The sequence below is a fragment of the Bos grunniens genome, chromosome 10 (genome assembly GCF_055505025.1).
Source record: "Bos grunniens cultivar Pamir isolate PY7600 chromosome 10, Bosgru_T2T1.0, whole genome shotgun sequence".
Taxonomy (NCBI): Eukaryota; Metazoa; Chordata; class Mammalia; order Artiodactyla; family Bovidae; genus Bos; species Bos grunniens.
The window spans coordinates 92103212-92120789 of record NC_141174.1 but is presented as its reverse complement, the minus strand read 5'-3'; the positions used below and the strand labels follow the sequence as shown (position 1 = coordinate 92120789).

At 39.6% G+C, this 17578-nt stretch overlaps 2 protein-coding genes across 4 annotated transcripts in view; one reads left to right on the top strand and one right to left on the bottom strand.

Annotated features, from left to right (window-relative positions):
- DMGDH (dimethylglycine dehydrogenase) overlaps positions 1-17578 on the bottom strand; it is a 164605-nt gene that overhangs the window by 75118 nt on the left and 71909 nt on the right. The gene's annotated exons all lie outside the window — the stretch shown is intronic.
- Positions 123-15792, top strand: BHMT2 (betaine--homocysteine S-methyltransferase 2). Its single transcript, XM_086323124.1, is given in 9 exon segments — positions 123-1825; positions 4403-4539; positions 6353-6437; positions 7431-7622; positions 9440-9569; positions 10906-11088; positions 11329-11557; positions 14770-14818; positions 14821-15792. Coding segments are annotated over 9 exon segments (1119 nt in total). The 5' UTR covers positions 123-1744; the 3' UTR covers positions 14854-15792.

Here is a 17578-nt window from a genome sequence, read left to right as displayed (position 1 = left end):
CCCTGTTCCCCCATTTTCACACTAGATGCGCGCGTGGTGGGGAGGAGACGTGACAAAACACAATTAGGAAGGGCGTGAACTTGGGCGCGGAACATCTCCAAACTCCTCAAAGCGAGCCACCTGTGCCAGATAATTCAGAAGAGAGGGTGGGCAAGGCAGCGACAGGATAGAAGTGGAAACGTGCACCACCATTTCATTTATACTAAAAAGATAGGGGCAACCAAGATGCCCCACAGTCCTGGCTCTGTAAATAAAGATCACTCACTTAATAAGCTATTAGGCAGCCAATTAAAAAGTTGAGTGTGGAAACAGGCAAAGTGCTTTGGCAATAAGTTACAAAAGGAGATATGAAATGTCACAGACTGATCCCAACTATATTAAAAATATTTATACACACACTGTACAGAAATACACAATAATGATAGTAATTACATAAGATGTGGAATATGAGTTTAAAAAACTTAACAAAAAACATATTTTGGATATATTTTTCTGGTTATAAAAGTAAAATATGGGCATTGAAGAAAATAAGCATGATAAAAAGAAGAACCTTATGATGATTTCTTTCTCTAATATTATGTTTACTTTTCAGTTCATTTCTTTAAAGGTTTGTTTTTGTTTTTTTTTTTCCTTCAATATGCTTTCCCTGTTCTATTTCCTGCTGGGCTCTGCTCTTTGCAACACCAAGATTTTCATACGAGAGCCCATGCTAATATGGGCCTGGGAGTTAAATGTTAGTGGGGTAGAGCTAAGCTCACCACTCTTCTCAGCTAACAGGTGCATCTTAAGTATTCATTTAACTGCCACAGAGGACAGCTCCAATTGCTTTCTTTAATACAAATGAGCAGTCCTGGTAGCAATTTCAGGCAGATGGAGAGAGATTTTAAGTAGACTGGACCTCTGGCAGCTTCCTGCCACAAAGTGAAGTTGCCCTACTCCTCTGTATGTGAATAAAGGTGCCCTGAAGCCAGATCTTAAATCCAAGAGGTCTAGATACTGCTATCTGCAAAAAGAGGGCATCAGTGCCTCTCAGAGCTAACTCAGATCCCAGGGAGAGTCACTGCCAAACAGAAAGGGAGGCTGGAATGAAAATATAGATATAGTGCAAATAATTTACAGTGTTCTTTATTTTACACAGTCCTCTGTCATTTTAGAGCTATATTTAGATTGTAAAGGTATAGCAGTTAACTGAGGTGTTAAGTCTAGCAGTGAAAGAGGGGCTAAAAGATGCTCTGATTGCATATCTTGATAATTTATTTTGCTAATAGCTGTTTAGAAAACTGGCAAAATTTTAAAATACTGGACAAACATCCAGATGACAGATAAAAATGTCTTACTTGTTATCATGAAGGCAACAGTCGAATTTCCACCATCATTTTCTTAAAACCCTAGCTAATTTTCTATTAAAGTATTATTTTTTTCCCTCCGTGTCAGGACTAAACTTGTAACATATGAGATACGTGACATTTTCAAAACAATCCAGTCATCTGCTAACTCTTGGCATAGTTTATTAAGGGCCTACTTCCCCTGTGGCTCAGATGGTAAAGAATCTGCCTGCAATGCGGGAGACCCAGGTTCGACCCCTGGGTCAGGAAGATCTCCTGGAGAAGGGAGTGGCAACTGACTCCAGTTTTCTTGCCTGGAGAATTCCATGGACAGAGAACCCTCACAGGCTACAGTCCATGGGATCGCAAAGAATGGACACGACTAAGCGACTGTCACTTCACTTCACTTTGGGTGCCATATGAGGTGGAGAGACAAGAAGGTGACAAGACAGGCTTGTCACCTGAGCCTCAAGCATCTTACAGCCAAACAGAGGCAACAGGTAAGTGACCAGATATGCAACACAGATGATGGATGCAGGAATGGAAGCTCTACGAACTTCAGCAAGAGACAAAAGGGGATGTAATCATAAATAAGAGTAGGTCAGACAAGGCTTTGTTCTGCCAGCAGTGGAAGATAGTTTAGAGCGGGCTGGAGTGAACTGGAGACCATTGTAATAGTCCAGGGCAGTAAGGATAGGGGAGGGGGCATATGTGAGATGTGTTAAATAGATATGCTTGGTGTAACCCTATGACAGATCGGATGTGGGAGGTGAGAGATCAACCTGTAACAGCCAGATTGTGTGTTAATATTTTCCCCTCTAGAATTGTTGAATGTGTAATATTCAATCCAACTCTTAACAAAGTTAGCTTCATTGAAATATGTTAGATTTTCAATTTGGAATTTGAGACAAATGATGATACCTTTGATTCTCTCTTCCACATCCCTCCACAGCATTTAGTCATTACCCTGTACTGTGATGGTCTGTCGATATAATGGCCTTCCCCAAGGCAACCAGAACTTAGAGCTTCTTGAGGGCAGTGACCATTATTCCAATGTTTATCCCTCTTGCCTAGAAACTGGATCTAGTATGTGGGAAGGTCTCAGTGAAAGTTTAAGTCCTTTTTATGTTTCAAAAGTACAAAATGAAAGGAGCAAATTTCACTCTATGGAGGGAGTAGGGAGAGAGGTGAGAATCATAGAATACATTAACATTTCTTCTACATTCAGCTAAAATTTATCTTTGGATATGAAGTATGGAAAAATAACCAGAGTCAGGAGCTCTCTCTGCCAAAACAGTGTTGCTGGTTGACACAGCTGGGCTGCATTCCACTTCCCTCCACAGGAAAACGGCGGAGGACAGTGGCCTGGGGTTTAGCCTCAGGGCAGCCACTTTTAACATACTTTCCTGAGCTGCAGATGTGACTGGTTACAAGGGGCAGCTCCCCTATTCACGCACTGCTCTGTGTCCAGCTGTAGGCAGAGTTGAGATGAACTGGCTGATATTCTCACTAAAAGGTTGTATCTTCAAACCAATTCAAGCTAGTTAAGATTCATACAATTTTCACACAACAGTAGGATACAAATTTTATTCAAGTTCCCATAGACTATAAACTAGGAGACACTTGGTGCTTTTCAGATCTTCTATATTCTTCTGTCTTTCTGTATATTCATTCTGCTAATTTTTGAGAATTTGATATTGAAACCCCAACTAAAAATCTTAATTTATCTACTTAAAAAATAAACTATACATAACTTTGTTCTGTATTTCCCAAGTCTCCTGTAAATGTGTTATCATACTTTCAAAATTGTAAAAATAAAAAAGAGAGAAAAAGGTTGTATCTTCAACTAATGTAGTCTATGCAAGAAGGATAAGGATTCCCATGGGGCTATTTGCAGTTTTTATAAATCAAAAGGAAGGTCTCTCTGGAAGAAAATGACACTTGACAAATGACCTGAAGGAAATGAGAGGATGAACCATGTAGGTATCTGGGGACGTACTTTATACTCAATGGACACCATTAGCCCTTGGATAACTGCTCTGGATGCAATCTTTTATTCAGGTTATAGGTGGGCTGACTAGAAAGGAGGCAAAAGAGAGACTAGATTAGAAATTTAGAAGGTCTGACGTCTACTGTTTTAGCTACTGAGCTCTATGATCTTGAGCAATTCACTCAGCCTCTCTGAACCTCAGTTTCCTCATTTATAAAATTGCAATAAAAACTGTCTGTCCTGCCTAGCTCCCAGACTTGTTAGGAGTACCAAATGATAACAAGTCTGGGGACATCCCGGAAAAATGTAGGGCAGAACTATGAAATGCTGTGTCTAGTAGGATTATGTCCAATGGTTCACACAAAAAAAGAGGTTTATTTTTCTCACCTAAAAAATGCAGTCACGGTCCACGGCCTCTGCAGCTCCTCTAAGCTGTGGTCAAGACACCAGGCTGCAGGTATCAGCCTGTGCCCTCAGCCCTAGCACGTGGCTTTCAATGGCATGGCTGCAAGATGATGGCTGTGGCACCAGGACTTGAGCTGATAGTCCAGACAGGAAGGAGAAAAAGGGACAAGATGGAAGGGTGTGGGCATCTCTATCAGGAAAACAAATCTCTTCTAGAAATTTTCAGCAGGCTTTCACTTATACCCATCGGCCACCACTGTATCACATGGCCAGTCCCCCACAGCAAAGGAGCCTGAGACCCGAGAATTTTTTTTAAGTTGGGGACATTGTCTCCCCAAACAAAATACATTAGCAAACACGAGGAGAAAAAAATGAATGTTAGTTAGGCGATAAGCAGTGTCTACCACAAACATCTTGAAAAATCAAAATATCATGGAATCAGCATTTTCACTATAATTTGATTCATATTAAATGGTATTTAAGAAAAAATAGTCACAGAACTTGGGGCAAAACAAGTACCTGGATTGTCCAATAGAGTCTACTCAAGTTTTCTGAAATACTATCAGGCACAGATGATTTTCACAAAACTGGAGCTGTAAGACCACTGTACCCACCTTTCCTACAACTGGAAACTGCTTTTAGGAAAAATAAAAAGAAGGTGATTTTTCTTTCTATTCTTCAGGGCCTTTTGGAACGTCTGGATAGTGGGGAGGTTGTGGTTGGAGATGGCAGCTTCCTCCTAACTCTGGAGAAGAGGGGCTACGTGAAGGCCGGGCTCTGGACTCCAGAAGCCGTAGTAGAGCATCCAAACGCAGGTCGGTGCCAGCATCACCCTCAGTGGTTAACTGGGTGACAATTGCTTAGATCTGGCTGAGAGAAGCTAAACAGCGAGTGTTTTCTAAGCACTGTTTCACTTGCCAGAATTGCTAAGATGTGGTGATACTGGCTGTAAACGAATCAAACAGAAGAAATGGCTTCTCTCTCTCCCATCCTCCCCACTCTTGCGTATGTGTGTGAGCTCTCTCTCTCTCCCTCACACACATACACTTACATCTTTACGTATAGGGAGTGCTAAAATATATATCCTAATATTTGTTCCATGAATATTTATTTACCTTATGTATATTCAAGAGTTTCCGTAACACAAGAAAACTATTATTGCTTCAGAATCATCCGTCTGGCTAATTTGCATATGATATTAAAACAGTATGTTTGATAGGGATGATTAATGGTAATTCCAGGTGACTCAGCTGGTAAAGTATCTGCCTGCAATGCAGGAGACCTGGATTTGATCCCTGGGTTGGGAAGATACCCTGGAGAAGGGAATGGCTACCCACTCCAGTATTCTGGCCTGGAGAATTCCATGGACTGTATAGTCCATGGAGTCACGAAGTTGGTCACAACTAAGAAACTTTCACTTTTCACTTTTAAACTTAACAGAGCTTAGACAGGAGACAACCAGGTTCTGTTGTGGGGAGAAAAGGGGCAAAGAAATAAACACAGTTTTACTTCATCCTCTTGGCTGAAAAAAAAAACAAAAAACAAAAAAGAGTTGGAGGTAGAAACTGTGATAGAATTGGTTGGTAACATCAAATTGAAACTTTAATTCTGTAAAGTTTGCTCTTCTTTGTATTTGCTTCCTAAATTAAAGTGGGAAATACAGCCAAAGAAGAAATGGGTGAAACAGGATACAAGCTGGGATGGGACTTTTGATTTGTTCTCCTTTTGTTCATACATGCACAGTGTGTCAGACAAACATGGGTTTTACTGACCAGCTGAGTGACCCTGGGCAAGTCATTTGACCTCTGAGGATGAGTTTCTTCATCTGTCACACGGGAGCATGACATGGGCTGCTTGTGAGGACTCATGAGTTAACCCACATGAAATGCCCAGCATATAAGTACCCAATGGCCACGATTACTGTTCCATCAGACACTCAGAGTTAGATGGTAGGACAAAGTTCTGTCTTTCTGGTGTTAGCTGAGAGACTTCATCTGGCCCAAGAAGAACTCATTCTTAATTTTAGAAGATCTTTTTTGCGCTCTCAGGAACAAAGTGCTGAAATAGTAGGATGGAGATTGAAGTGGGGGGAGAGGGATGAAGAGCAAGAGGAAGGCGAGTCCGATGGACAAGGAAAGCTCTCTGGCCGCGTCTCCCAGCTGCTTGACTCGACCCCATTTGGTGGGGGCTCTACCATCTGCATTCTGCCTGCTGTGAGAATTCCCTCATTCTACTTGGAGGGCTTCCCACTACTGACTATAAGTAGACCAGCTACATCCTTCTTGACACTGGCAAATGAATAAACCCTTGTTATACCAAGAGACCAAGGATCAGTGGGCCAACCCAGCCTTAAGGCCTGCCTGTGACTGCACCAGGCCAAGAGGCCCATTGGCAGGTCAACATGAGGTTACTTTCAACAGCCCCCGTTTGGTATGGACTCTGCCTTTTCCCATCCCTGAATTCTACTGACCTGAATCTGCAATTTCTGTATAAGTACTTGGTTTGGAAGTGTGTATGATTGAAAGAGATGTGAGTAGATGAGCTGCTGCTAAAAATGATAGTTTCTGTGATTTTTTTACTTTTTTCAAAATTTCAATGGAAAATAAAAAACAACTCCTTGGCAGTTCGCCAGCTCTCACATGGAATTCTTGAGGGTGGGATCAGATGTCATGCAGACTTTCACTTTTTCTGCCAGTGAGAACAATATGGAAAGCCTGGTAGACTGCACTGTGGCAGCTGGGGGTGGGGTGGGGTGGGAAGAGGGGTCATCTATAATAGAAATAACCTCCTGAAGAGAATCCATGGAACTGAACTGATGCTATACTGCGCTTTATTACAAATTCCTCCACATAGAATATTCATTAAGTAATTCATCATTATGTAAACTTATGTAAAAAAATAATTATTTTTTGTCTGTTTATCTAGGGGAAGGGTAGAGGATGGGACTGGGGGAAAACAGGCTATTGGAAGGGCATGGCCATTCTCCGTGCTAGGTTTTTGTTGAGAAAGGACACTACAGATCTCTACCTTGTCATTTCACATTCTTCTTTTTCTGACATCTGCAGACAGGATGGTTCCAGGGAAGACAGCATCACTGGCTAGGAATGAGGAGAACTGGGTTTGATACCCAACTTTGCCATCTACTGGCTGTGTGATAACATGTTTACATGCATTGGGTTGTTGGGAAAAATGGATAAGGTGAAGGCTATGGAAGTATTGCTAGATATTCTGCAAATGGAGAGTATTAATACTTGTAAACATTAACGCCCATTTATTCATTCAACCAACCAACATTTACTGAGTACCTGTTATAGTCCATTCTCTGTGCTAAACACAGAGACAATACAAAGGCATAGAGTCTATTCTGAAGTGGCTCACAGCCCAGTGGGGAGGCCCATGCATGCGTGCTAAGTCGCTCAGTCGTGTCTGACTCCTTGTAATCCAATGGACTGTAGCCCTCCAGGCTCCTCTGTCCATGGGATTCTCCAAAAATGAGCATTCACTAAGACCAGCGTGCTAAGTACAATAATGGAAATACAAGCTCATTGGGAGTACAGGAGATGGTACCCAACTCTGCTGGTCTTCTCGAACTGCAGGTTAAACCAGTGACTTGTACTCATGCCACTTGCTCATTGCCCTCTTTGTTACTTATTACATTCCACGTTTCAAATGCCAGGCTCACCATGTGAACTCTTGCTCTCTAACTTCAGTGGGAAGCTGTAAACACCGCTGCCTGTGACCTCGCCAGAGAAGTAGCTGACAAAGGGGATGCTCTGGTAGCAGGGGGGATCTGCCGGACATCGTTGTACGCACACCACAAGGATGAAGTTAGAATTAAAAAGCTTTTTCGACTACAGCTAGAGATTTTTGCCAGGAAAAATGTAGATTTCTTGATTGCAGAGGTAAGCCAATGTTATAGGGAAAAAATTAACTCTATTTTGATATAACTGCATAGTCTTCAACTTTCATAAGAGTATGGGACTGCCCTGTGGCCTCATTCCCTCCCTGTGCATGGTCAAAGATTTGCTTACATGCACTATGGTCAAAGCCAACATCCTCTCACTTGTGTGCTAGATTCTCTGTGAAGCCAAAGAACAGAGCCAGGACAGGCCGACCTGTAGCCTTTGGTTTCATTCTGGGTGGTTGCAGCAGCTGACTCTTGGGGGACCCTACAATGTAGGGTAAGTGAACGGGGACAGGGATTCTGGGAGCATCTTCTCCTACAGGAGAGGCAGGGCAGGAAGGAGCTGGGGGCTGGGGAGCAGAGGCTGTCAGGGAGCGAAACCCAGGGGACAGGCAGCTGCTAGGGCTCCTCCAGGCCCCCCAGTAACACTCAGGGCCAAGCAGTGTTTACTTGCCCACCTCCGTCCATGCCTTGCTCACCCCATCTCTCCGCTTTCACTAAAGTTGTAACACATGAGCAATATTTTGAAGTTAGAATCAATAAAAGTTGTCACTGACTACACATGAAGTCGCAGAGTATTCTCTTCCTCCCATCTCCCTAATTTCGCATCATGATTGCTACTGTCTGAGTCAAGGCCTCAACCCAGGTTTTACCCTTGACAAGGACAATAGCCTCCCAACTGCCAGTTCCCCAGTCATCCTACCGAGTCTATGAGAAACCTTGCTTCATCATCCTTCTCAAGGCTTAGGGCTACCCATGCCTGGCTAATCCACCTGGAAAGTCATCTACAAAAATGAAGGCAAACTCCACCCTGCATGTTCTCCACATGGGTGAGAACATAAGTTTGTTTTTTAAAAGCCTCTCTTTTGACTTTCTCCACGATTCCATTGCTTCTGCAGAATCTAAGTCAAGAAGGAAGAAACACAGAGATTTCTGCTAGCTTTTCTCCACCTACTTAAACTAAGATCAGCTCTTCAATTGTGGCTCTTTAGGGGGTTCCTTAAGTGCAGGGGACGCACCCCAGCAAATGGCCTGGGTTTACCAGACAAGGTGTCCTCTCCACCATCAGCAAAGACACTCAATAGGTACCCTTCCCTTCTCTGGGCCTCAGTATTCTCACCTGGGGAAATAATCAGATTTCCATTCCTATTTTATGAAGCACTTATGAATAACAGGGCTTCCCAGGTGGCTCGGTGGTAAAGAATCCTCCTGCCAATGCAGGAGACACAGGAGACATGGTTTCAATTCTTGGGTCAGGAAGATCCCCTGGAGAAGGAAATGGCAACCCACTCTAGTACTCTTGCCTGGAAAATCCCTGAACAGAGGAGCCTGGTGGGCTACAGTCCCTGGGGTCAGACAGAGTAGGACATGACTTAGAGACTGAACGTGGTCATGAGTGTATGACTATCTAACTAGAAGTGAATAGAAAAGTATTTTGAAGTGTAAATCATAAAAAACTATTACTATTCACTATTCTTCAGAGACCACCCTAGTTACATTAAAACAAAAAAGAGTCCAAAATTTATAAGTAAAACTTTTGTTCCTTCAAAGTCATAATTTTAAGTACTTAATTACTTTAAAATCTTTTTAATTAGTAGTATAATATCTGAATGAAAATCTATATGTTATTGTTAAAAGAATTAAAATTTACTGAGAAAAAATATTCTTTAGTCAGTCTGATAGAGACACATTTCTTAGCACATTTTGTTATATATATTTGGTAATTTTTATAACTATTTTTTGCAACATTTATGGTCTACCACTTAAAGTGTGCTTTCTATTTGGACCAATAGAAAAACATTAAATTTCTCTTAGTATTTTGAACACGCTGTAGAAGTCTTAAAAGAATCTGGAGAGCCTGTGGCAGCCACTATGTGTATCGGCCCAGAGGGAGACATGCATGGTGTAACACCTGGAGAATGTGCTGTGAAGCTGGTGAAGGCAGGTGATGTGGACCCATGGTGTGATAAGCAGTTCAGTTATTGTTTATGAAATTTAACAATGTTTCTTAAGATTGGGAGAGCAGTTTGGAAATAAAATGATTAATAGGAATTGATTTATCAGTAAAACTTAAGAAGTGGAGGGGGATAGCTAATTTCTAAGGCACCTTCCAACTATTAAAAAAAAGATCTCTGTGTCTATTTTTGTGCCAGTACCAAACTGTACTGTACCAGGGGCTTCCCTGGTGGCTCAGAGGTTAAAGCGTCTGCCTGGAATGCGGGAGACCCGGGTTTGATCCCCAGGTCAGGAAGATCCCCTGGAGAAGGAAATAGCAACCCACTCCAGTACTCTTGCGTGGAGAATCCCATGGAGGGAGGAGCCTGGTAGGCTACAGTCCATGAAGTTGCAAAGAGTCAGACACGACTGAGCAACTTCACTTCACCAAAATGTACTTGGTACAAACTACCAAACTGTATCTTTGTGGTACCGACAGAAGTCAGGGAGCTTGATTCCTCCAGCTCTGTTCCTCTTTCTCAAGATCGTTTTGGTTATTCAGCGTCTTCTGTGTTTGCATACAAATGTTAAAATTATTTGTTCTAGTTTTGGGGAAAATGCCATTCATAATTTGATAGGAATTACATTGAATCTGTAGATTGCCTTGGGTAGTATGATCATTTTTAAAGTATTGATTCTTCCAATCCAAGAGCACTATATATCTTTCCATTTGTCTGTGTCATGTTCAATTTCTTTCATCAGTGTTGTATAGCTTTCAGAGTACAGGTCTTTTGCCTCCTTAGGTAAGTAGGTTTATTCCTAGGTATTTTATTCTTTTTGATTCAATGGTAAATGGGATTGTTTCCTTAATTTCTCTTTCTGATGTTTTGTTGTTAGTCTATAGAAATGAAGTCAGAGAAAGACAAATATCATATCATATCACTTACATGTGGAATCTAATAAAATAATACAAACGAATGTATTTACCAAACAGAAAAAGACTCATAGACTTAGAAAACAAACTTATAGTTACCAAAGGGGAACAGGAAGTGGGAAGAGACAAATTAAGAGTTTGGGGTTAACAGATACACATTTCTATGTATAAAATAGATAAACAACAAGGACCTACTGTATAGGACAGGGAACTATATTCAATATCTTGTAATAACCTATAATGAAAAAGAATCTGAAAAAGAATATATATATTTAGATATATGTTTAACTGAATCACTTCACTGTACATCTGAAACTAACACAGCATTGTAAATCAACTAGACTTCAATTTTAAAAAATAAACAAGTAAATAAAATTGTGAAACAAGTAAATAAATGTATTTCTTTGCACAGGGGCCTCAGTTGTTGGTGTGAACTGCCGATTTGGACCCTGGACCAGCCTGAAGACAATGAGCCTCATGAAGGAAGCCCGACAGGCTGCAGAACTGAAAGCGCCCTTGATGGTGTGGTCCCTGGGGTTCCACATGCCCGACTGTGGCAAAGGAGGGTTTCTGGATCTCCCTGAATATCCCTTTGGTGAGCTCGGGCGCATATGAGCAATCTTGTGATTTCTTGTGACAAAATAGAAATGACTGTAAGGAACAACTATAATACAACACAGACTTATGATACGAGATTGCATAAGACAAAGGCTTTCAAGTCAACCAAAAATGAGCTATTTGAAGAACTCATACTCTAAAATTTAGTTTTGTCATTGGAAAAAAAAAATTTGAAAACAGAGGTGGTAACAGAAGTACCATATCTATAGTATTACAGTGCTGGAGCCCAGAGTTGCAACCAGATGGGATATTCAAAAGAACGCCAGAGAAGCCTACAACCTGGGGGTCAGGTACATAGGCGGGTGCTGTGGCTTTGAGCCCTATCACATCAGAGCGATTGCAGAGGAGCTGGCCCCAGAGAGGGGATTTTTGTCACCAGCTTCAGAAAAACATGGCAGCTGGGGAAGTGGTCTCAATATGCACACCAAACCCTGGATTAGAGCCAGGTAGGAATTTTTAAATTAACATTACTATTTTCCTCTAATCTCATTTATTGTTAACATTATGCATGCACATGGTAATAAAAATTCATAAGTATAGAGATGTATAAAATGAAGGGTAAAAGCCAGTCCATTCCTGACATCCATCCTATCCCAAGGATAACCTATTTGCCATTCATATTTTGAAGTCTTGTTCCTCTAACTTTTGTTTCATCAATTTTAAGTGGTAATTATGAAAGCTGAAAAATTTAAATCAGATGATCTTCCCACTTTCCCTGTTCTCCTTTTGCCAATTTTGCCTTGTCACATTTTTGCTTATTCTGTTAGTTATCTTTACAAGTTGGAATTTCATATTTAACCACCTATTTTTTAATCCATTAATATAAGGCAGTATCTCTTGATTCCATTCTCTGTAAAATAAGAATTGACTCCCTCTATTTCCTCCCGCTTTTCCTCCCTCATGTACTTGGTTTCTTTATGGTATACCATTCCTTTTAGATCATCAGTGTTTATAACTAAACACAGTATAAGAAAACACAACAGCAATTCAGTAATTAAGTGTTCAATTCCATGTGAAATCAAAACTTGGAACTTGTTTCAAGCTTAAAATTCTCCTTTTTTCTAGCAGAAGATTTTAACATGTAGGAAGACAGGGATGGCTCTTCTGATCTTTCTCTTTCTCTGTCTTGCTCCCAACCCTCCCTTCCCATATTGCTGACCACTCTTTCTGACCTCTTCAGATTCAAAGAGTGAGGAGAGAAGCTGGAAAAGCAGTAAACTGCTACTGCCTGACGGGCACGCTGTTACAAGACCACACGCCCTGGGCCTGGCAGGTCCTCATGAGCGTATTTACAGCTCTTCAGAGGTTTCCACCAGGAAATTTTGTTATTTCTCATGCCACAAGCATTGCATTTTTCTGTAAAATTTTTTTCTCTGCTTCACTCTCAGATCCTGACTTTCTCAATGGATCAACTACAGATATACCCTATTTGTGAGAGTCTCATTTTCCTTCTTGGTGTTTCTCTTGAGCCTGATTTTAGGTGCACCCTCTCCTATTAGGCTCAAAACTGACTACAAGACTTTTCATCCTTCCTTCATGGAGACGAATTCTAAGAGTGTGGTCTAATCTCAATTTAACCACAAGCAAAGTATCCGACTCATTGGTCTCTATGATCTGATTTTCCAGTGTTTAGTCAGTGAGTGAGTCAGCTGACTGGCTCTTAGCCACCTACTCTGAAAATTCTGCAGTGTCCGTCTTGCTTTAATATCTGATCTCTATCGTATCTTGTGCCACTAATCAAGTTTCCAACCTAATATCTTGGTACTATGTCATGATTTTCTAAACATTATTCATTACAGAACCAAGAGAAATAGGAATAAACCTATTTCACAGAACCTGAGCCCTGTGTAGGAGAATGTTCCAAGCATCAAGGTCAAACTGAGTCTTTCCTTTTACATTTCATTCATAGTCCAAATTCAGACATTTTAATTTACATCATAGATGGACTACAACTTCCTTTATACAACATTTGGTTTTACAGGAAAGTCTGATTAACTTTCTTTTCTATTTTTGAAAGAAGAATAACAGGCCTTCCCCTTCTCTAAGGTTCTCCAGTATCTAAATTATGCTGTTTGTTACAATCAATCACTTTATTGTTGGAGACATTTTTCTGGGAGGCTTCTTAAATCACTGTTCTGTTTCGAATTATCCTCTTCCCATGTCCCTCTCTCTTTCCCCTGTCAAACAATGCCATCCCTTTTCCATCTTTCATAAACCAGCTATCTTCTCTGCCATCTTCTCTAATCAGTGCTATTATGTCTTTAATCCATTTTTGTACTTTATCCATTTCAGTGGGGAAGAGATTTAGAATAGTCTCCATTTTTGAACTGGGACAATTTTCTGAATGCAAATATGTTTAGATTGTAGATGTACGCAAGAAATCATTTAGGCAAACATTTCTCCTGAAATGTATGTATTTCTGAATGTATTTCTGAAATGTATTCAGAAAGATTTTTTTTAAGGTCTCATGCTTAGAAAAAAAAAAAAACAACTAAATAGAAATATAATTAAAAGGTGAGGAAAGCATACTTTGATGATGATTAAAATAGTTCAGATAAGTGAGAAATGGCTTATTTTAATATACATTGTCTAAGGATCTTTGAAATTCATTAGCAACTTAAAACATTATTCTGTAGACTAAAGACAGACATTTCTTGTACCCTAAACTCCCAAACATACTGATGTTCACAAAACTTCGTAATTACCCAAAAACCCATAGACTTCTGACATTTTCATCATCCAAAAAAACGGGCTTATTAGTTGTTTAATAGGTAAAGTGAAAAAACCTGTAAAAATATTTTTAACACAGAAGTCTGTGACCAGGAACCTTGTGTTCTTTCTTTTTCTAAAAACAAGATACAAATACTGAGTAATTTGTATTCTGTTTTTAGTTTCTGAAGAATTTTACTTTGTCTCCTTATGTTAAAAACTGGCTTCAGGGGCTTCCCAGGTGGCTCAGCGGTAAAGAATCCACCTGCCATTGCAGGAGACACGGGTTCAGTCCGTGGTCAGGGAGAATCGAACATGCCTCAGAGCAATTAAGCGCAGGCGCCATGACTGTTGAACCTGTGCTCTGAGCCTGGAAACCACAACTTCTGAGCCCGAGAACTGAAGCCACTGAAACCTGCGCTCTCTAGAGCCTGTGTTCCTCAGCAAGAGAAGACACTGCAATGAGAAGCCCATATGCTGCAGCCTCCGCTCACGGCAATTAGAGAAAAGCCCACGCACCAGTGAAGACCCCGAACAGCCAAAAGTAAATTGATTAAAATTTTTTAAAAACTGGCTTCATATACTTGTCATTATGTTAAAATATTGAATAGGGTTAGAAGGATCCTGCTAGATATTTCTGGATGAATAAAATTCACAAAAACATGTAAAATTCAAACACATTGTCTTTTTCTGTAAGGTGATTTGAAACCCCTGACTGTTATTAAGAATAGAAATATGGAAAGACTCCTGAAATTAATGGATATGGGCACAGTTTTTCTGTGTATATGTTAAAACTGAAATTCAACTTTAGCCTGATCATCCACCAAACTTAGGTGTATTTAGCCTACACACACACACACACACACACACACACACACATATAATATATTGACTTATACAATAGACATAAATCTTTTAATTGATTAACTATATATCTTTTCAAACACAGGGCTAGAAGGGAGTATTGGGAGAATCTGCGGCTGGCTTCTGGCAGACCTCTTTCTGTCCTTCATTGTCAAAGCCAGATGCCTAAGGAGTAATGAACGAAAATACTGAAATAGCAGAATGGGAAGAAATCCCCCTCAAGCCCCATCTGGAACCTTTCCATGCCTCTATCCTCAGCCTACCCTGATGTCTCCAGCTGTTGAACAAGTGTCAGCTTATGCGCTGACAATTCAATACAGGGTTCGTTTTACAGTCCTGCTGTGCTTAAGCGAGAGCTGGATGCTGGGCGAGATGCAAAGCTGATGAGAAAGGCTTCTCGTCCTCCAGGTACTGAGTGTCCAGTAGTGCTGTAGGACATCCCTTGGAAGGGCATCAAGAATAGTAAAACGTGTCAGTTAGAGTGAATGTGAGATTTTAAAATAACCCAAAGTTAGTGAGCAACAAACGCAGTGATTAATTCAGGTGACTAAACTAGGTACAGAAGGATAGAGCAGCATTCTAAACTAAAATTAAAGTAATGAGTCTGCCTTTCTTGAGTGATTTGTATAATGACTCCAAAGGCAATCCCAAAGGAACAGATGCATAAAATATTTTAGGATTTTTAAAAAATCATATAGCCTTCCAAAGTGATTAAATTCAAAGATAATTTTACTTAAAGGTATTAGGTCCCAGAATTTTTTCAGTGTATCTCTATAAATCATAAATATCTAGATTATAAACCACTAAGGACAAGACCATGCGAGATGCTTCTTATATTTTTCCTCAAAGTATTTAGCATTGTGCCAGGCATATAATAGATGCTCAGTGAAACACTTATTGTTGATTGTTTTAAATAAGTAAATAAATAAATTAAATAAGTAAAAATAGATTAACAGCTGAAGAAGACATTTATAAAAGTCAGAGTTGAAATTTGTCATAGTCTAATATTTTCTTGACATGTTTGAGCTATTTGTTATGTGCTGATTTCTCTATTTTTCAAAACAATATATCAATTTGTAATAATTAATAAAATTAAAAATAATTCATCTTTTATAAGTGTTTGAACATTTAAATTTCATGGATATTTTTGCAAAGTAATAGCAACAAGCATTTATTATGTTCCAGGCTCTTACTTCTCTCTCTCTCTCCCTCTCCTTATCTCTCTCTCCCCATCTCCTTCTCTCTCTCCTCTCTCTCTGTAATATATATATGTATGTATGACAAAAGTCATCCTAGATTTATGAAACACACAGATTTCATTTTGGGTATAATAAGTACAATGGTCAGAATAGAATGTTGATGAGACGGACATTGATAAAACTTCCAAGAGACAAACAGATAGCCAATAAAGTCTTTAAAAAATAGATTTCCTACATTGAAAGATTCAAATTTTATATAATAATTGGATCAAATTTTAGGTAATAATAAAAACAAGTTGGGGAAAATTATTTCAAACCATGTGGTTCTAACTCCAATTTAATAAGATCAATAAAGTGCCCCCAAATAAAGTCAAGGAAGTATGGTCAGTTCCTCTCTGTTATTACCTTAGTCTGGCAATACTAGACAATGCATTTAGATAACTTAAAATAATGTAAAAGTGAATTAAAATTTATGTAGATGAAATGATTATATAGCTAGAAATCTCAAGATGATCTGGAAAGTTCTTACAAACAACAGTAGAATTCAGTAAAGTGACTGGTTGAAAATGTTATATACAAAAGTCATCACTTCTCTATACACATTCAACTATTTTGAAAGTATAGTGGATAAAGATCTATTTTATATTTTCAGCAAAATGATTAAATATCTAGGAATAATATTAAAAAAATGTGTAAGAGTTGTTGAAGTAAATTTGAAGATGCAAAATAAGATGAAGAAATCTATACACATGGTCCTGAGAAGGCAATGGCACCCCACTCCAGTACTCTTGCCTGGAAAATCCCATGGACAGAGGAGCCTGGTAGGCTGCAGTCCATGGGGTCGCTAGGAGTTGGACACGACTGAGCGACTTCACTTTCCCTTTTCACTTTCATGCATTGGAGAAGGAAATGGCAACCCACTCCAGTGTTCTTACCTGGAGAATCCCAGGGATGGGGGAGCCTGGTGAGCTGCCATCTATGGGGTCGCACAGAGTCGGACACGACTGAAGTGACTTAGCATAGCATAGCATAGCATACACATGGTCATAAAGAGAAAGACAGTATTTTAAGATGCAAAGTTATTCTAAATTGATTAATAAATGTAATAAAATCCCAGGGGAAAAATCATGAAGATTGAGGGGAAATAGACTTGCAAACTCTCAAGTTCACATGGGGGCAGATACTGTAGGGCTCATGAGAAAATTAGAAAAAGAGAGATAGTAAGAAAGGTGTGGCCTTGCCAGATAATCTCTATATATAACCTAGTGATTAAAGGCACCAGATATGATGAATTTTTAAAAATCAATGGAATATATATATAGTAGGAATGTATTTTTAATTGTTTTTTAAAATTGTGATCAGAAAAGATGCTTGAAATGATTTCAATTTTTAAAATTTACCAAGGCTAGATTTGTGGCCCAGGATGTGATCTATCCTGGAGAACGTTCTGTGTGCACTTGAGAAAAATGTTTTGGGATGAAATGCCCTATAAATATCAATTAGGTCTAACTGGTTCATTGTATCATTTAAAGCTTATGTTTTCTTGCTAATTTTCTGTTTGGATGATCTATCCATAGGTGTGAGTGGGGTATTAAAGTCTTCCACTAAGTGGTCACGTATAGATGTGAGAGTTGGACTGTGAAGAAGGCTGAGTGCCGAAGAATTGATGCTTTTAAACTGTGGTGTTGGAGAAGA